General features: G+C 36.4%; 3 protein-coding genes across 8 annotated transcripts in view; 1 reads left to right on the top strand and 2 right to left on the bottom strand.

The window, feature by feature from the left end:
- LOC120767819 (leucine-rich repeat and calponin homology domain-containing protein) overlaps window positions 1-12428 on the bottom strand; it is a 62204-nt gene extending 49776 nt beyond the window's left edge. For 2 of the 4 annotated variants that reach the window (XM_040094103.1, XM_040094100.1), the window contains exon 1: window positions 11901-12428. In XM_040094103.1, the coding sequence (XP_039950037.1) occupies window positions 11901-12126 (226 nt within the window). In that variant the 5' untranslated portion in view covers window positions 12127-12428. The remainder of the gene's footprint in view (window positions 1-11900) is intronic. The other 2 variants (XM_040094102.1, XM_040094101.1) reach the window with 2 other exon arrangements.
- A 378-nt stretch (window positions 12429-12806) lies between these two features.
- Window positions 12807-14644, top strand: LOC120768579 (dehydrodolichyl diphosphate synthase complex subunit nus1). Its single transcript, XM_040095335.1, has 3 exons — window positions 12807-12969; window positions 13024-13670; window positions 13932-14644. The coding sequence occupies exons 2-3, from the start codon at window positions 13128-13130 to the stop codon at window positions 14271-14273; spliced, it is 885 nt and encodes a 294-aa protein (XP_039951269.1). The 5' UTR covers window positions 12807-12969; window positions 13024-13127; the 3' UTR covers window positions 14274-14644.
- On the bottom strand, window positions 14369-17666 carry LOC120768578. 3 transcript variants are annotated; one of them, XM_040095332.1, is made up of 5 exons: window positions 17571-17666; window positions 17254-17381; window positions 16964-17183; window positions 15771-16290; window positions 14369-15676 (listed from the first exon to the last, which is right to left on the bottom strand). In XM_040095332.1, exons 2-5 carry the CDS (start codon window positions 17328-17330, stop codon window positions 14979-14981), a joined length of 1515 nt encoding a protein of 504 aa, XP_039951266.1. In that variant the 5' UTR covers window positions 17331-17381; window positions 17571-17666; the 3' UTR covers window positions 14369-14978. The 3 variants fall into 3 exon arrangements, with proteins under 3 accessions (XP_039951266.1, XP_039951268.1, XP_039951267.1); XM_040095334.1 differs by lacking the exon at window positions 17571-17666 and adding an exon at window positions 17450-17559; XM_040095333.1 differs by lacking the exon at window positions 17571-17666 and adding an exon at window positions 17457-17559.
- Window positions 17667-20865: the final 3199 nt, after the last annotated feature.

Here is a 20865-nt window from a genome sequence, read left to right as displayed (position 1 = left end):
TATCTTAACATGGAGGGCTCAACAGGGTTGAATTAACAATAAAGGAGCATACCAAATACTTGAGAATAATTTTGGATAGCAAACTAATGTAGAAACTCAATGTGGAGCAGAGAGTGAAACATGACAGAGCTGCCCTCTATACATGTAAGAAAATGCTACCGTCTAGATGGTACTCTTCATTTGACTAATCAAAGCGGTGCAGTGGCCACCTGAATCTATTGCTCGGAGCTCGATCTTAGGCAATCATTCAATCTTCCAAAATACTGCAGTATCTTCGAAGCGAAAGTCCTTGAGGTCAGCAAAGCGGCTGAGATAGCTAACAAGAGGACCGATAGGCAAGCGGCAAGAATATTGTTAGATGCAGAAAAACACTAGATATGGCGGCTGCCGGTAAGTGGTTGTATATTGTTGGGTTACGGACCACAAAGACCTCTAGGAAACGAAACAGGCTTAGTGAAAGGTCAAAACTTTCTGGCATCACATGCGAGCCATTAAAACGACAATACATACAAAAAGTGCAGAGAAATAGTCATGATAGAGACGCTGAAACACCTCCATTGCTTCTGACCAGCTTTATCGAGAACTCGTACTAGATGTCTAGGAGCTTCACAGTTCAGGTGGCTCAATGGAGTATCGATCCCAGATATCAAGTCGCTGTTAAAGTTCGCCAAAAGCGTTGACGTTATGACGAAAACTTCAGCTCGTAGTAATAATGAATCTCCATCTGGCATTATAAAAGACCTGTTGGTATATATATAGCGCGACAGCCGGCCAGATAACCTAACCTTAACTTGAGTTTTTCCATTCCGAAAACTGTTAACCTGTTTGCATGTAAAACCCATAAACCCATGTCTCATCGACAGTTATAAGGCTCTCCATGAATGTGGGATCGGAATTCGGTACTATTTTTGAAAAATTTCCGAATTATCGGGACGAGTCGAGCAAAAACGCGTTTCATATCCAAAATATCTACCTAACTCATTAGAGTTGTCGAGCTCACTTTCCTGACGATTCTCAAGCACCATATCCGTCACTTTTTTAATATTTTCATCGGTTGAAGAGGTCGAAGGCCGTCCAGAACGCGGTATGTCTTCAACTGGATAAGAAAGCGAAGCGAATGGGTCTGGTGGTGAACGAGGGCAAGACGAAATATCTACTGTCATGAAACAAACAGTCGTCGCACTCGCGACTTAGCTCCCACGTCACTGTTGACAGTCATAACTTCAAAGTCGTAGATAATTTCGTTTATCTTGGAACCAGCATTAGCACCAACAACAACATCAGCCTAGACGCCAACGGACTGAGTGGGCTAATACCACCGTCAAGTCATCCGAATGGATGAAAACACTCCACCTCTGAGAGTATTTGACGCAGTACCCGCCGGGAAAAGCAGAGGAAGAGGAAGACCTCCACTCTGTTGGAAAAACCAGGTGGAGAAGGACCTGACTACACTTAGTATTTCCAATTGGGCGCCAAACAACGAAAATAAGGTCGACTGGCGCGCTGTTCTAAACGCGGCTATAACCGCGAAGGCGGTGTCTACGGCAATAAAAAAGAAGAAGAAACTTCCCTTCGGTAAAAAGTATTTTATGGAACCCAAAAATATGTATATAGTGCCTTTATACTGTATACAAATACCTACATATGTATTCAACGTCATCGACTTCTCAGCAATTCAAGAATTTTAATTTCTCAAACGAAATCATTTGATCTACTCAAAAGTAAATATTATACACGCAGATACATACTGACAAATACATACTGTACTACATATGTATATGTATTTGTTTGTCATTTTGCTTGCACAGTGCTTACGAGCACAATAAGAAATTAATTTATTTCGTAAAATGATACCAGTTGCTTGGGGCGGACGAGTGGACACGCTGCTGACACACGCTTCCAACTCATTACTGTCAAACATTATACGCCATGCGGATTCGTTATCCGATTGGAGACTTGGCTTGCTGGCATGCTTTTGTTTAGTCTCAGCGCTACTCAGCTGTCGCTTGGCAATTGTAAGAGCAATTCATTAACACGAGAAATACAGATATCTAACGTTATGAATATGTATGTATGTACATATGTAAACAAGTGTGTGCCATAAACAAGTGCACAAGTACTCCAATTACCAGTTGCCACGCATTTATGTTTATACTTCTTTATATATTTACATGTATGTGTGTGTATGTGTGGCCAGTTTGCACATGTTGCTTTCGCACGTCGATTGTGCTTCGAATTTCTTTTTTAATTAATTTATTTTCCAACGGACATTTATAATAAGCAAAGCCACTGCTGATCGCTTTTATAGATATGCCAAACACACGTATGTGTTGTTGCTTTTATTATTGTTTGTATGAATTTAATTTTCCATTTTTATGTTAATATGTTAATATGTCTGTATGTCTGTATATGCTTATTGTTTTTGTGATTTGTGTTAGTGGAACGTGTGTAAAAGTTGCTCTACTAATCCCATGACACGAACCAGATTTTCTATGGTCAAGTTTAAGTCCAGCCGTTGCGGCGGCATTCACATATGCGATAAGTGCATACATACATACATAGTTAAGTATGGACTGGTGTATAAAAAAAAAAATTCATGTGAGTTATCAAAGTTTTAAACAACATGAAGAATTGTATGGTCCTATCGTAGCATATATTTACATACTAGTATGTATATATAAGTATGTATGTATGTATTTGTTTTTACTGGTTTACAATTATTTAATATTTTTTACCACATAAATGCGATAAGCGGTACTTATCGCCGTAAACCGCATTCCGTTTCTTTTGATACCCTTATGTTTGAAACTGTAAATATGTACACATATGTACATATGTGTACATACAAATAAATTATAAAATTTAGGTTGAAGGCGTTAAACCACTGTAGAGTTTTCAAAATTCCTATGTTCTTGTTAGGAAGCTAAGTAAGGGTCTTAAAAATGAGATACAACATTACTTAGAAGTTGGAAAAGTTTTTAAAATAATTGTATTTCAAATCTGTACCAAAAACCACAATCATTTCCGCACTAATTGATGGTTCCGTTCCGGTCCGGTTATGAAGATCCGACTGTCGTCTAATTTATAGTGAAAATTTGTCTAGATGGTATTTGAAAATCCAAAACGTCTTGAACTGTTGAAGTTTGAAGGCATGTGATTTCCAAGTTCTAAATGTTTTGTGATAGACTGAAAACACACACTGATACGTGTTTTAGACGAGCGTACGCTCCGAGGTCCTAACATCGACTCGGATCAATATCTTGTTGCAGCGCAGGTTCGCATCCGCCTCTGTACAGCACAAAACGCACGTCAATAAATACAAGAAAGGTTCGACGTCGAGAAGCTGCAATCACAACAGACAGCCGAACGATTTTCTACTCGGCATTTCAAGCTCCTTACATGCAGTTGCAGACGAAAACATTGGAAATTTGAAATTGGTTTTCGGAAAGAACAGAAAAGAGAACAGTTGGTACGATGAGGAGTGCCGTGTCGCAGCGGAGAGAAACAGACTACCTACCTCGCAACGTTACAATCGGCCACAACACGTGCGAGATGGAATAGATACCGAGAGTTGAAGAGGGAAGCGAGACGCAGTTGCAGACAAAGATAGAGAAAGGCCGAAATGCGTGAGTACGAAGAGCTTAACAAGCTGGTCGACAAGAATGATGCTCGAAAATTCTACGAAAGGATCCGGCACCTGACAGAAGATTTCAAGATCGGTGCATACTCTTATAGAACCCCGAGGTGATCTGGCGACTGATGCCGAGATTTTGCTGAAATTATGGAGGGAACACTTTTCCAGCCTAATGAATGGCAGTGAAAATTTAACGCCAGGAAAAGGCGGAGCCGATTCCCCGATCGATGACGAAGGAGCAGACGTTCCACTGCCCGACCATTAAAAAGTTCGAATAACAATTACGCGCCGGAAGAACAACAAAGCTTTTCAAATACGGCGGTGAAGAACTAACAAGGTGCATGCCTCCAGCTCCTTTGCAGGATATGGTTGGATGAGAGTATGTCCGATCATTGGAACTCTATGCCGCTACGTCTGTACTTGGTATCCTCGCAAAGCTAATACGGATGTGTAAGCTGACGTTGATCAACAGGGAAGGTCCTCTCTGAGCCGTTCGATACCAAGCGAAGTTTCAGACAAGGAACTTTCACTTATCGTGTGACTTCTTCAATCTATTGCTTGAGAAAATAGTACGAGCTGCATAGTTAAATAGAGAAGGTACAACTGCTGGCGAACGCCGATGATATTGATATCATTGGCCTCAACAAGGGCGCCTTTAGTTCTGCCTTCTCCAGGCTGGATAGGGAAGCGAAGTAAATGGGTCTGGTAATGAACGAAGACAAGACGAAATACCTCCTGGCATTTAGTAAACAATTAAAATGTAAAATCTTCACTCGATGAACAAAGACCAAACTCGAAAGAATGGATAATAACATCATCTGATGAGTCGGCCTTAGGAGTCTTCGAGAGAAGGCTTTGCGGAAGGCTGCGCATTGGCAGTCGCCTATAACCGCGTCAAAGGTGTCTACGTCAGTAAAGAAAAAGAAGAAAATTTACGAAGCTTAGTATAGATAGGTAGAAAGGTGGAGATGGAATACGTGAGAGTCCTCAATTTCAGCAATTAATGAAATATACAGATTTTATTAAAGTTATGACTGTTCTGAAAAGTGAATCTTGTACTGATAGTTGAAAATTTGCTAGGTAACTATACCAACCTATAACTACCAAATTACGAATTGCATAAAATAACCTGAAAAATTTTCAAACTCTAGGAGCAAATATCAAGTTAGTCTTTAGAATTATCTGCACAGATTTTCGGAAATTTTTTGGAAATTTCAGACTCTAGGAGGAATTATGAGTTTCAAGTTAGATTATCTTCGAAATGATCTGGATACATTTTCAGCAAGTTTAGGAAGTTAGAGTAAGGAGCAGAATGGCCGGTTGCACTAAGATGTGATGGAAAAAAGATATTAAGATTGACTGTATCGTTCCATTATGGCAGATTATGGCTGAACCTTAAAAAAGATTGTCAACATAATAAGTATTAAAAAAATGCACATTAAATGAAAGGAGTTTCTTGAAATTTGAATCAATATTGACCCAATAGAACAAATATGTACATTAAAGAGAATCTCTACGAATAAATCAGTCAATATACAGATAATAGTGATATAATTAGAAATGAGTTGAAATTTAAAAACTTTACTCGCGCCATGTAGAAGACATCAGGCAAAAGCGAACCAATTCAGCTAAAAATTGGACAATAAAAATATGATCAAGCTCAAGTATGGTGAAGAAGCGTGGCTATTCACAATAATAGAGATATTTTCATGATATTCATGATTCAAAGAAAAGTGCACCCACATACATACGTACATATGTATATACTTATGTATGTATGTATGTATTTAAAGCACCCTGGCACAGAGATATGGTTCAGCGATTAAATTTTTCCGTAATTTGAACAATACTGAGCATGTTCAGTGACGCTGTTAACAAAATAAAATGAAGCTATAAAATATGTATGTACATATGTATGTTGCATTAGATACAAAATAAAGTAACAAAAAATTTAAGGCTCATAGGCACATAATTAAGTCATTGAAACGAAACCATTTTTCGCCATAAAAAAATGCATTGAATGCGCTGCACTTCCAATAACAGTGTAATTAATAAAAAAAAAAAAACAAATTTTATATGAAAATATTGTAATTAGATCGTAAAGCAGAGCGCCTAAGCCTTCGACAGGCACGTACGGCAAACGGCAAACGGCCGAGTATAAAATATAACAAACACGATATGAATATTAAACGGACGAATGGGCAAAGAAACAGTTGTAAGCATGAATGAGCATGATTACAAATATAAAAAAAGTAACAAACGCAAATACTCACTTTAATTGAAGTAGTAACAAATCAAAGCAGTTTAAAGACTTCGCACGAAATACCAAATAAAAGAAATGCAATCAATTAAAAAGGTGAAAAATCGAAAAAGAAGCAAAGAAAACAGTGCGGGCGTTGGGAATGTGCAGTGTTGTATGTGGTTGGGAAAACTCGCAACGAAAGTTCGATGAAATCGGTGTGGAAATTCGAAAAACATGAGTTGTTGAAAGGCCAAAACAGGCGTTAAATACAAAAACAAAAAATAGGAAAAAAATAGAAAAAAAATAACAAATAACACCAAAAAGCCTTAGAAGAAATGAAAAATGTTTTACGATTTTATGGTGCATTGGCGTTTATGTTGGTGTATATGTGTGCGTGTGCTGCCGCGCGTAAACACAGCCAATTGAGCAACCGAGCAGCCGGCCAAATAGGCAACAAGACGGTGGCAGGGCCAAAAACAAACGAAACGTGTGTCTGCGCTGAAAAGTCCCAACAATAGAAGGTAGTTGGCTAGAAATAGAGTTGGAGCTAGGGCACTACTTCTCCTCATTTTTCAGCTGAAAACATACGCATATGTGTACATACATACATACATACATATGTGTGAACTAAATACATTTACATACATATATGGAGAAATACAGTAGGGCGAAAAATTTTAGCATAATGTTGCAATAACTTACTTAAGATTTTGAATAGGAAAACTGTGCAACCACTGTCAAAATTTACATACATATGTATGTATGAAGATGAAATACAGTTGAGAGAAAAATTATAGCAACAACAGTTAATACTTTTGGAAAATTATAAATACGAAAAATATGAAAATACAGAAGTAGTACTAAATATAATTGTGTATGGAGAAAATACAGTTGAGCGAAAAATAATAGCAACAATAGATGTATATGCAGCACATATGTATGTATATCACTTCATTGAAAAAAATATGTAACTGCTTATGTAATACAATTAAATTCATGTTTAAAAAAACACAGTTACGAGAAAAATAGTAGTATTGCAATAAGAGTAAAAATAGCAAAAAATATGAAAATGCTGCTGAAATTGTACTAAATACAATTACATGCATACTATACATATGTACAAACATAAATGGAGGAAATACAGTTGAGAGATAACTAATAGCAAACTATAATACATATGTACATACTATGTTACTTTATTGAAAGAAATGGATAACAAAAATTGCAACTACTACTGAAATACAATAACATTCATATTTTTAGAAAATACAGTTGCGAGAAAAATAATTGCAAAGTACGCCACTTTATAGACAGACCGCTTTTAAAGCACAACTTCCCTCTACGTTATTGGCGTAGACACCGCTACTGCGGTTATAGCCGAGTTTTTGAAGTACATGAAAACTAAAAATACGGACCCCTTCCACAAATGGTTACCAATGTTCGAAAATTTAATCAAAAAATTTCTACAGAAACCGGTTTTTTCAAGAGGAGCTACATTGACAGTAGTTGTTGTTGTTTATTTTTCAGCTAAAGTCTTAGGTTTGTCTTGGATAGTGCCGAAAAAAAAGTTTTCTATACAAGAACTTAATTTTGAGCGACCAGTCCTCTGGGGATTTTTATTGCACGCTATGCTATGCTGTTTTTTTACTCTCTACTGTACATAGGTATAATATTTATGTGACAGCTCGGCAACTTATAAGCTGATAGCTAACAGAAAAATAGTGCAAATAAAAACAACAAATATTATAGGTATTATCAAACTAAAGACGCAGACGCGCAGGGAGCGCCGACCTGCAGACAAAGACAGCAGTTGTACTACAGTGTGGACAAACAAATGCAAGCCAACGAGGCAAAGGCCAAGCAAAGAGTACAAAGACGACGATGATGAGGCTGATGATAATGACGGCATACATAAACCTGTTGTTGTTGTTTCCGTTGATAATGGCGCTGGCGATTGAGCGCTGCGATAGTTGCAACGATGCGATTGTGCCAGCGGCCTCAGGAAGTGCACGTCAAAGTGATGACGAATTATACGCTAAACATAAATATTTATTTTTATAAGCATACGAGTGCGAGTACGAGTATAATATGCAAGTGGGTATATTCTTCGGAAATCGGTGTGTGTTGACGACAAATATGACGATAAACGACTTTGGAAACTTCGTACAATAGGCGACAACGCACGAATTTATTGATGTCTCCACACCGCACATACGGACACTACATACAATATTATGAGCGAACAATACACAGTTTTTCATTGGATGGTCTAAGGACGTCTGTAAGTGTGGTACGCTTATGGCCACTAGCTGAGCTGAGTATTTATGCCATGCGCGTCTGGTTTATTGTGGAAGAACCTTTTATGTCGTCGCAGAAATCAACATACATATGTACATAACTATATGAGTAGGTGAGTGCGGCAAAGCGCAGTTGGTTTGACAGAGGTGGCGAGGAAGAACTTATAAAAACTGATATGCTAGCTGACGCGCTAGCTTGCTTCAGTGTCTACATGGTGTTGTGACGATCCCACTGATTTGCATGCAAAGCACAAACATTTTCCCGGCAAACTGACGAGCGTTGCTTTGACTTGTTGAATCCGAAGGGGAAGTTGCGTGAAGTAAGCACATTTACTCGATTTTATTTTCATTTTTTATGTGCGCTTTTAAGAGTAGAGCGAAAATAAATATACATACATACATACATACATAATAAATGTATATAAATGTGTTTGAGGTAGTAGGTATATAATTTATTTGTAAATAACTGCAAGCGGATATAGGCGAGCAGCAACGAGGCGTCAATTTTTTAGGAAAACCAAGTGCATTGAAACAGAAAAAAACGTTAGCTTCGGATGCAGGAAATCATAATATATTTCACAGGTCCGTTCCCACGACAGTCGGGCCTAAGTAACCAGAACGGATATTGATTTTTATCCGCCCAAGAACTCGGCAGAATTCTGCCGTTACAACAACGACATCCTTCACTGGTCCATTCCCACGACAGTTAGATCTAAGCAACCGGATGACGCGGATTTTTATTCGCCAAAGTACTGTCAGCTCGGCTCCAATCTTGTTTAAGGAATGTTTTCTGCCGCCACAGTAACAACAGCCTTCACAGGTGGATTTCTTAGAGCATTAAAGAGTATAAACCAGGGACCGAAAATAACATTTATTGCATAACTTTTGACTAAAAAAAATAATTATGAAGAATGGGCCAGACATATACATACATACATACAACTGTGAGCAAAAAATAATAAGACTTTTTAATTCAAATTTCTGAAGCCGAATGTTGGAAAAGAGCTTCGGTAATAATTGTTTATCAGGAGAAAGTGGTTTTGATTGGTACAAATCGTTCAAAGAGGGTCGGAAAAGCGGTAACAGTCCAGGACGGCCATCAACATCAACTGATGATCAACACGTCCATAAAATAATGCGATTGGTCCTTGAGAATCGACGATCGGATGTCATGCAAATTTTTATAACTGGCGATGAGTCTTGGATCTATGCCTACGATCCGGAAACCGACGATCAACCGGCCGAATATCATGTCAAAAGTGTACCGAATCCGAAAAAATAAGTCAAAACAGGTTATGTTCATAGTTTTTTTCGATTATGGAACATGTGACTTCTGGCTATTCAGCAAACTCAAACGTTTGCTCCGGGGAAACCCTTTTGAGTCCATTAAAGACATTAAAGGTGAATAAATACGCGAATTGAAGGCATTTCCGGAAATAGACTTTAATATAAATTAAAAAATAATTATTAAACTTGATTGTTTGCTCATTTCCTCATAACTGTTACGGTCCCTGGTATAAACAGATCTATTTTTCGATTTTTATAGGTCGGTTTGAATACCAGCTACATGCTAGATCTGAACAATTTATTTTCTACAAGATCGCGTATGCGGTAAAATCTTGAAATACTTTCAATATCTAACTATCATTATAACATAGTGAAAACATTCTGTTACTTCGGCTGAACGACCAACACAGCTCGCCTGAAATATTTAATTAGGCTACTACAACATAAAAACAAATTTCATACAATTTTTTTCTATCACAAACAATGACTTAAGTCGCCAACCCTCCCTTTACCTGCATATCACAACCCAAGGGAGAACTTTTCAAGAAAGTACGAGAAGTAAGTAAAAAAAAAATAAATAAAAGCAAAACTTTGCAAATATGTGTGCTTGCACGAGTTTACTGCCAAAAAGTGTTGAAATTATACCCAAGGGGAGCAAAAACAAAAAAAAATTGCAAGTACCCAAAATCACACAGTCTTTCGGGGCTAAGAAAAGCCAAGAAAATTGATAGCAATGAAAGTCGAAGGCATAAACTTAATATCCTAATGTCTGCGCTGAAAATCAACCACCACTTTATAAAGGTGGAAACCAAAAAATATTCGAGGTATAAATGCATAAGTCGTCTTGTACAATTATATAAATATACAAACATATACACAAACATGTCTATCATGTATCTCGCAGCTATGTAAGGAAGTGTATACCTTCCAAAATGTAGAAAAAAAACAATAAAGTTATATGACCACCAGCTTGTGCCGTTTAGGCCACCAAAATATTATTTTATGTTTTGTTGTAAAAAATACTTTTTGAATTCTTAAGCAAGTGTGCGCTCATAGACATGCCAAATATGACTGCAACGGACAAATTTATCGAAATAAGCATAGAATTATGGCAGGCGAAAACGGTGTTAACGCGAGGCAGATTTCGTTATAGCATAAGCAACATATAAAAAATTATTTGGGACGAGGTATTGCGTACAACATTTATGCAAATGTATGGGTGTACATATTTACCAGAAAAAAAGGAAACTGTATAATATAAAAATATATGCACACAATCCCAAACTCATGTTGAGTTAAAACTCATGTTGAGTGCTTTATATTGAAATATTTTCGACCAAAAAACAGAAATATAAATTTATTAAAATTTTCATCAATTAAAAAATATGAGAAAAACTGCAAACAAAATAATAAAGCTCAAAAATAACGCCCACATCAACATCTAAAAGGCCACAAGCAAAAATATATGCACAAAGCACTGAATAATTACATTACAATTTGCTTTATAGCCGGCAAGTTGGCAAACAAACAAATAAGAATGGCGTGACCCCAGCAGTGCGCACGTCCCAACCACACCACCATCCTACAAAACATTCTGTGCCGTTAGCAAAACATGCACTGCACCATTTCGGGCTCATTTAAAATATCAAGTGCAATGGGCAATAACAACAAATACGAATAGTTTATGTATAAGCTACAAAAAGGGCCACGTTCAACGTCCAATGTTTTCAACTTCCTTGCAGACCTGCACGCAATAGTGCGGAGTACAGCGAAGAGACAGAGGGGTAGACGTGTAAGTTACTTTGTGTATGTATAGTTTTTAATTTCATTTTCAAGCAAGAAAGAGAAAATGCAATAAAATCGATTGTCCTTGAGGGAGAAGAACATGGTTCGCGACGCACAGCTGGTGGTTGGTGACCAACGAACGTGGAACGCATTGCAAGCATCGTGCGCGAATCAAGTACGGAAGGCGAACCAGCTGACATGGAAATATGTGTACTATATGTATGCAGTTATACTGTATGAAATTTATTGATTTTTCAATGTGGTAGGAAAATTCATCTTCAAAAACTATACAAACTTTCAATATTATAGTGAACATATATTCTTTTTAAACTAATATATAATATAAAGCATGTAAGCAGATATATGTAAAAGCATAAAAGCTTCTTAACAAAAGTATTTATTTGTAAATGCATCGCCTGACTGGCTCAGCCGCACCCAAACTGTCTGCTGCATGCTACCAGGTATACTTTGCATGCTACAGGCATTTGTCGTATGGCGAATACACCACAAAACTTTGAGGCGACAAGCGCATTATTTATGTTCATATATCTTAATAATTTCGTATGCATTCCCAATCAGCACATTCTTAACCGCGCCTCTAAAGTCTACTCCTTTGCAGTGTTTTTATTTGTATTGAGACAGATTATGCACTCACCTGCCATCACCGTATCGGTGAGATTGTATTTGGTGCCAGTTTTCGGAAAGTCTTTTAGCTTGCGATTTGTTAGTATTAGCTCGCCGCTTAGGTGTGCCTCCTCCAGAATGCGTTCCAGTGAACGCGCAAGCTGCGAATGTGCCATACTACCCATACTGGCACTTAGTCCACCAATGCTTCCGCTGGTGCTGTGAAGGCGATTATAGACAGCCGCTGTTGCAGCCATCCTGGTTTAGTAGGCGTGGTTAAAAAAACGTATTAATGCTTTTTTATTTCACTTTTATCTTATTTATGTATACTTCTTATTTTAGAACACAATTCAATTATTTTATGATCACTTATGGCATTCTTTTTCAACTATATTTCACATTAACAAATTGCAAATTAAACTAAGCATACAAAGCATTATGTTAGAATTTTCTCACACCTTTCTTTTTCACACAATCACACACTACTCCCCAAGATTTTCCTGTTGTGAAAAATCCGACGATTTTTCCGCGAACACAAATAATTTGAATCGAAATTCTAGCAACGAATGAAGCAGACGAAAAACCGACGTAAATAATAAACAGCGAACTAGCGTAGCCAACCGTTTGTTAACAACGCGTTGCCAATTGGATCTACGAATATGGAAATGTAGAATATGATAATGTTTTTTTTTAAGTTGGCAACGTGTGAAACGATTGTCGTAAATTAAATTTAATTTTATTTATGTACTTTAAATACATTTTTCTATTTTATAAAAGTTCAATTGACATTAACTATTGTTTTCGAAATCTAAAAATTTGTAGATTTTTTTTATAATCATTACTACTACATAAAGAAAACTATTTCTGCTACTTTGCACGGTGGCAGCATTTATTTATACTGACGTGTTGCGGCTGTCAAAAGCAACTGATGGGAGATGGTATTTTGATCTCTCATTAAACATTGGACGCTGTTCAAGACTTTTTATAAAGTTCTATTAATCACTTTTGTAAATACTATAACTATGTTCGGTTTACTGTATGAATAAAATGATTCGTAGGTAAAGAAAGTAGGAGCCTACAGATTATTCAAGGACAACCCAGTAAGTAGTAAGAAATACTTAAAGAGTTATACTTTATTTCATTTTTCATTGCAGGTTATGTTCTTGCGCTTCCCAATACTCTCACACGAAAATTAGAGATTGTCCATTCCAAATTACCACCGCCTGTTGATAGAAATAATCAAAGAAAGTGTGCCGGCATGTTTGTCTATTTGTACCAGCTGATGTGGCGGGTATTGCATATACTTGTCAACGTATATGAAATATTACATTTTCTGTTTTTGCGGTTTCAAGCCATATTACTTTGGTCATATGACCAACAGTACAATAGTACGACGATAACACGCCGCGACCGCGCATTTCTACAACGCTGCAAAACTGAACTAACCAAATTGCCTCGACATTTAAACATAATCATTGGCACTGATCCACTTGCGAGAGTTAATGAATCAGTTGTTGCACGCATTTTATCGTATGCACAAATAATTGGTATTGATTGCGTCAGTTTATATGATGTCCGTAGTGAATTAAATGGACAGATTTTAAAAGAAAACTTGTGCAAGTCAAGCAAATCGTATTGGAACGAATTGCAGCATAACCACTTCGAATGGGGATTGGATGTTTATACACCAGAGACAAAGGATCTGAAAACAAATGGATGCATGACGAATGGTGTACGCAGTGAAAATGGCAGCTCTTGCAATGGGGATGTGTATCAAAAGAAAGCGCCGGCATATTTAAAAGTGAGTTGATATTATGTATGCGCTAAAGCAAAAGCAAAGTAGAAGTTTCCTAAAGTGTCATAGTGTTATATGCGTCTTATCAGTAAAAGGCCAACACTATGTTGTGAATTTGTAATGGCACACCTTATCACTATTTTTTAAACGAAAATTGTATAGACAATTGATTTGATATTGCGCGTGGATCGTTCTGACACATACATTCCAATTTTACTATTTTTTTTTTTATCAATACATTAATCCATATTTTGCGTTTTATTGCAGATTTATAACATCAGCGGCATAGACAACCGATCGCTGATAGCAAAGATCTGTCGTGAACTATTCGAACAACGTGAAAGCGCCAAGGTGCAAAGTTTACTAGCCGATCGCAAACAACTAGAACAACACATTAGTGATGAATTGGCTAAGCATATACAATGGAGTTGTGTAGATCCCGAATTGAGCATAATATTCAACAGAGACATCTGCACTTTCGGTATGCTTCCTTGGCAGACACGATTCACCGAATTCCACACCTTTGAGACTGGTCGCTATGTGAACGTAGAAAGTTTTGTTAAAGTGCTATATAAATATTCAAAATGTGAACAGCGTTGGGGGAAATAGGTATTTAAAATAGGGAAATAACTGTGCAAGGGCTTTAACTGGGATGGGGGTAAATCAATTATAAAATGTATAGAAAAATGTGTGCAATATTTCAATAACAGTTTGTATGCTTATTCTAATTCGATTTGATTGTGCACACGTTTTCGTATTATACAAAGAATATTTAGTATTTATGGAAATTACATTTTAATACATACAGTTTACTCTTCTGTTTATGAGCTAAGTTAAATGTCTAGAAACAAATTGAATCACATTTTTGTCAAGGTGCAAAAAAATTCCTTCGAAATAGAATTATGTATTTTTATGGAAAAGAAATGGATTACATGCCGAATATGTATTTGTAAAATACATGCGTATGTAATATATATGAATATGTCTTTCGATTGGTTAGGGATTAATGGATGGTTTAACGACAAACTTGCTAATTCAGCAGAAAGACTAAGTAAAATTGTGTTTATTTTTTAAATTAAATGTTAAATCTTTTTGGAAACTGCTTCATCGACATACTAAGTGGACATAACAGTTTGAAAACTAATGTAAATGTTTTCCCAAAATGTTTATACTTTTAAAGTGTGTCACTCCAACCAGAAAACATAAAACATACTTATGTTTTATGTTCTCTGCTCCAACTAACGACTACGGATATATTCGTTTAACTCTATGATTATATTAAGCTACTCGTTTCGAAACGAATACGAAGTTATTTCATTTCCAAAGAATTTTCGATGCCCAACCGTTCTTCGTTTCTTGCACTATTTTGATGGTCTCACTTAGCTGTTCTAGCCAACCGATGAATGCTTGTTGCATGTCGGCAAATTCTTGGGGCAATAATGGTAATTTGTTGGACAAATAATTTTGATAGTCACTCATGTCCATTACACGTTCTTTGATATCCACCACTTTTAAGCTGATAGCAGCTATGCTTTGTAAAATACTGTTGACGAAGATTTCATTCCGATCGCGCATTAGCCGTAGTAAATCTCTGCTGTCGTTGATCTCGCCATTCGTAATGGAAATTTGACGCCACAAAAAACTAATTTCATTTTTAATGGTGGCGCTGAGATTTGTCGCCATTTCAAGTTGAATGTTTGTCATGTTTTGGTGAATTGTGTCGAAATGTGTCTTCAGCAAATCAAGCAATTGCATTTGCTCTGGTTGTTTATCAGTTGCTAAATCGCTGGCGCTTGCCTCCGTATCCATGACTTGTCTGCGTGGCTTTGAGACGCTATTGCACCTACTTAAAGTTTCAAAACTATCATTTACCTTATTGAAAGTGTTAATCATTTCGCTATGGAATTCCTGCAATGAAATTTCGTGGATGTTTAGCGTTTTCGTAATTTCCTCAGCATCGGTATGTAGACTCTGCTCGACTTCTTGAAGACGCGACATGACTTCAGTTTGTGCTGAAAACAATCATTTTTCACATTTTTATGCTATAAAATAAGCACCTGTGAAGGGTATTCTGGCTTTGTTACCGTTTTTTCTAGTTTTACTTACATTTCTGTACCATATTTTGCACATTGGTGTTGACATCATGAAGAAGGTTGTGCGTTTCGTTAGTCAACTCGTGAAAAAATATCTTGACGGCATCTGTGAGACCGTTTTGTGATGTCGGTTGCGCACAAGGCTGTTGACTTTGTGACGCAGGCTCGTCAGATTTCACAAGCACGTTGCTATCGAACCCGGGGTACTTCAGCAGCTGTTGCGCGGTTGGCCTTGACAGGCTGTAGTTAAGGCTACTGTAAATTGGCCTTGACAGGTTGTAGTTAATGCTGCTGTAAAGCTCTTCATTTGATTTCCTTTTATCATTTAAGTGAATATATGGCGGTGATTTTTGCCTTTCATACCAATCGATACTGTAAGACTCTTTGTTGCTTGGCTTTCTCAAGTCATTGGAGTTATCTAACAATTTCTCCACATTCAAAGACAATTTCGTCAATTGCTCGAGTAGCCGTTGATTTGTTTTGTCTTGTTCCGTAAAGAATGTCTCAATGCGGTTTCTTAATCGTTCTTCTTGCTATGTTATTTATGGTAGTGTATGGGTAAAATAAAAATTTGGTTAATAGACCAGTGGAGAAAATAGTAAAAGGTATAAAAAGTTTGAAATCATAAAAATTTGAAATTCATCGGAGAAAGCAGATAAAATAACAAAAATTAAAGGAAAAATAATTTGCGGGCGATTTGTGTACGAGAAGGGGAAGTAAAAGTGCGTAGCTCATTTTTTTTAAGTTTAAAAATTTTTGATAACGTTTTATGGCAAACATTTTCAATTTCATCTACGTGATATATCGTAGTAATAGCTAAAAAGAGGCAAAAAATATTAATGCAAAAGATAATATTACAAAACAAACAACTTTTTTATTTAAAATTTTCACATAAATTTGGAGTAATGTGACAAATGTGTATATACAAAAGTTATGGATCTTTTCATTACCTACCACATTGCCATATATCGTTTTTCTAAAGGACCCTTAGTTTTGTTAGAGATAAAACGTTTTTAAAACTAAAAAAATCAATCACGCCACTTCCCTTTCTCATGACGACATCAGAAGAACATAAATTATTTTTTCTTCCATTTTTGTTTGTTGTTTTATTTTTCTTTTGCAATTAGTTTGATCATATTGTGATTTTTTTTTTTTTTTGAAAAAATATCTATAAATCAGATAAATATTGAGCTTAAGCTTTCTTACCGCTTTTAAGTGAAAGTCAGTTTCGCTAAAACGCTGATCGAAATGTGACTGTGTACCATATAGTCGTTCCAGGTTCAGTTGTCCCCTTTGTAGCGACGTTAGAGATTTCTTAATTACTTCACCAAGCGCTCTTTCGCGATGTTCATGACGCTCGAATTTATTGTCTAATTGATTGACGGCAAAAATTAGTGAACGTAAGCTTTCGCCTGTATATTCTTGTCTGAAATTTTCGGAATATAATATATATATATATATACAAATACGTTGTATATAAACAAAGTTATACATACGTTACTTGAGCCGGCGATAGTTTCAAAAATCCCAAGCCAAGCAAACAGAAAAATAGAAAACGGATTACTTGATACATTGTTGTTGATACTTGAATGTCCTTACACAAGTTTTTTGAAATTTATTCGAGCTGTAAATAAATAAAAAAAAATTATATAAATAATTTGGCTTAATTAACGGTAACAGTTTTAAATTAACTCATTACTAAAAAGCAATTGTGAAAATTGTATAAGTACACTCGTCGGAAAAGTGACCAAAAAAGTTAAATTATTATTGTAAACACGAAAACACTTTATTTGCCTGAAGTTCGATCACTAACTTTTTTGCTGTATTGTGTTAAATGGTTGTTTCTTCCGCAGTAGTTGTAGGCACATTGAATTTAGGTGGCTTTTTTAAATCTATAACACTTCTCTTGCTTAGAATGCGCTGAAACTTCTATAAGTATACATATATACATATGTATACTTATCTCCGTGTTGCACTTGCAATCGAAACATTTCGCAGTAATTCAATGCTTATCTTATTGTAAAAATCACTAACATATATTATAATATTTACTAATCACTATTAGGATGTAACAGCCAACACAGCTAGCTCAAACGCCTTAACAGAACGAGCTTTAACATGCGAATGGCATTTAAGTTTAACAGAGAATAATTTTTGAGACGACAGTCAACAAGTTGCTGAAACAGTTGTACGAAAAAACACTGCGCGCAACAATAATAAGCACAAATATTCATATTTAATTTTATCACAAATGTGTCCACAACACCATCAGTGGCCTTAGAAGCTGATCGATCATTACCAATCCTTGCAAGGAAAGCTTCTTTATTTGTTGAGATATATTCTCGAAATTTTGCATGAACTATTTAACTAAGGCAACGCGACAATCTGCAATCGGTCCAATCAATATCAAAAAGAAGATTTGTATACCCTTTTATGCTAACAAATACCAGGTTGTTCAACAAATTTTGTCGTTTGATAAGAAAAACATAATTTTTGATTCAAAATACACTTTACTATTTAGTATAATCTCCCTGAACATTAATACACTTGCTCAAATGATCCTCCAATCGGTGGATCCCATCCCTGAAGTGAGAATCCGAAAGGTCTGCAAAATACGCTTCAACTGGCGTTATGATCGCTTCATTTGATGAAAAACGCTTGCCACGCATTAATTTTTGGAGTTCTGGAAACAAATGGAAGTCGCTGGGGGCCAAATCTGATGAATGCGGTGGCTGCTCCAACAATTCGAACTTTTATTCATGGAATTTAGCCATTGTCAAAATGCTCTTGTGACACGGTGCATTGTCCTGATGAAAAAGTATTTTTTTCTTCTACAAACCGGGTCTTTTTTCAAGAATTTTTTCCTTCAGCGGGTCTAAAAAGGTGCAATAATACCCAAAATTATTTGTTTTACCAGTTTGCAAGTAATTCACAAACAAAATTCGTCCCGCATCTCAAAAAACTGATGACATAAACTTCTTGGCCGATTTCCGGACACGAACTCGTTTCGAAAACGAACAACCAGGTTCACACCACTCTTTAGCCGCTTATTTTGATTCAGGATCATGATGATAGACCCAAGTCTCATCCATAGTGATGAATCGATGCACAAAATCCACTTTATCCTTTTTAGAAAGCTCCAAATGTTGCTGAGAAAGTCGCATTCGAATGTGTTTTTATTCCATTGTTGTGTGCACACAGTCTAAAACCCAAAATTTCTTTTAAAGTATGGCTCACACTGCCTAATGAGATGTGTAGAGCCTTTACTAAATCTCTCTCAGTCAATCGACGATCTTCCAAAACCATATCCCGTATTCTGGCTATGATTTCTGGTGTTGATGCGCTTTTTGGACGTCCTTCACGTATACCGTCTTCAAAGCTTGTACGACCAAGTTTAAATTCAGCAATCCATCTTTCTACTGTTCCAATTGTAGGTGAACAATCATTATACACTTTTAACATTCGTTCGTGAATTTCTTTTGGTGCTACACCTTCCAAAAATAAGAATTTTATCACTGCACGATATTCAATTTTTTCCATTGTAAAAAAATACTGTGACCCGGCGATACTAAATGGCCTGTAAAAAAGAATAAATTCACAATTTGAAATGAAACTTCATATTAGTTCAATTGGGCTAGTAGCAACACCCTCTCTTATCGAACGACAAAATTTATTGAAGGTATTATAGCTTCGGTATGATATTAATTTTTTTCTTTCTAATTGTTGACATCCGGACCTCATAAAAAGTTTGGCCGTAAAGGAGCAGCACATAGTTCATAATTCCCTACTTGTCCCACCAAATGCATAGCTAAACCCTCTTCACCGTCAATTCTAGTTTAGCCCCCGTTTGCAACGGCTAGACGCTACCGGTTTTGTGATTGTGATTGTGATGTGTAAACCATTTTTTGTAAAAATAATTGCTCTACTTTCACTAAACCTTATATTTTAATTAATTATATGTTTAATCAGAACAACTCAATTGATATGGTCTATTTAGAGTGCTTTTCAACTATTTGTAATAATTTTTGGCAGCATTCAAAATAATACAAAAATAAAACAAAAGAGTAAAATGGACTGCCTTGCCGACTGCAACGACACGGTTAACTTTTGGCATTTAGCGACTACCCGAAACTGCAATAAAGAATTTTCACAAAAGTTGCTATATAAAAGTTTATTAAACTTAAAGTATGTAAAATAGCACATTTACAATAGTCGCATAGTTTTGTTAACTAAAATACGCATAGAAATTATAACAGAAATCTCGCATACTCAAACTTCCAACTGTTAGAAGCGGGTGTTTCCCTCAGAAGCGTGTTAGGGCTAATGCTTCATTTGCTTTTTACCACTGACATCCCAACTGTCCGACATTTTGCGGATGACACAGCACTGTAAGCAGCTGGAGAGTCAAACTCAGTGTCCAGTTGACGAGTGCAGGCACACAGCAGTCAATGCAATTACTAAGTGGGCATCTAAGTAGCGCATTAAATTAAACGACTCCAAATCAAGTCACGTCAACTTTACCTTGAAAAAATCTGTATAACGTCCGAATTATATAAATAATACTTCTATACCACAACACAACAGTGTTAAGTACCTAGGTTTCACCTTAGATGCTTAGCTTCGCTGGAAAGAGCATGTCAAAAAAAAATAAAAGGAATAAACTTGATATGAGAATAGCTAAACTATACCACCTAGTTGGCAGGAGTTACACTCTATCAATCCAAAACAAGTAGTATACAATGAAGTTCTAAAGCCGGTTTGGGCCTACGGAGCTCAACTGTGATTTCGCTGAAGTCAGGATTTGAGAACTTTACATAGTTAATGCTCCTTGGTACGTTTGAACTGCTGATCTAGGTGTGAATTCATTGGTAAATGAGAAATACAAACTTGCAAAATCTCATGAACTGAGGCTTAGACAGCATGTTTAAGAGGAGGCTTCCAGACTCATCAAAGCTACGGAGTGAAAAATCCGGTGGAATCGCAAGAAACCTTCCGACCTAGCAAAAGAACAGTAGCAGGTCGCAATTGGCCTAAATATAACTCTTTCAGTCTGAAGCTACTGAAAACGAGGTGCGGAGTGTGCATTACAAATTTTATACCGCAAATAT

This window comes from Bactrocera tryoni, chromosome 2 (assembly GCF_016617805.1).
Source record: "Bactrocera tryoni isolate S06 chromosome 2, CSIRO_BtryS06_freeze2, whole genome shotgun sequence".
Lineage (NCBI taxonomy): Eukaryota > Metazoa > Arthropoda > Insecta > Diptera > Tephritidae > Bactrocera > Bactrocera tryoni.
Note: the sequence above shows the minus strand (reverse complement) of the source record. Positions and strands in the feature narration are given on the sequence as shown.

Bases quoted from the DNA above. Each gene is read 5' to 3' on its own strand.
- LOC120768579 (XM_040095335.1), top strand. From the start codon at position 13,128: ATGTTTGTCTATTTGTACCAGCTGATGTGGCGGGTATTGCATATACTT. The intron at 13,671-13,931 runs GTGAGTTGATAT...GTTTTATTGCAG, and splicing joins AAGCGCCGGCATATTTAAAA to ATTTATAACATCAGCGGCAT.
- LOC120768578 (XM_040095332.1), bottom strand. From the start codon at position 17,330: ATGTATCAAGTAATCCGTTTTCTATTTTTCTGTTTGCTTGGCTTGGGA. The intron at 16,291-16,963 runs GTAAGAAAGCTT...TAAATAACATAG, and splicing joins CTGACTTTCACTTAAAAGCG to CAAGAAGAACGATTAAGAAA. The intron at 15,677-15,770 runs GTAAGTAAAACT...GATTGTTTTCAG, and splicing joins GCAAAATATGGTACAGAAAT to CACAAACTGAAGTCATGTCG.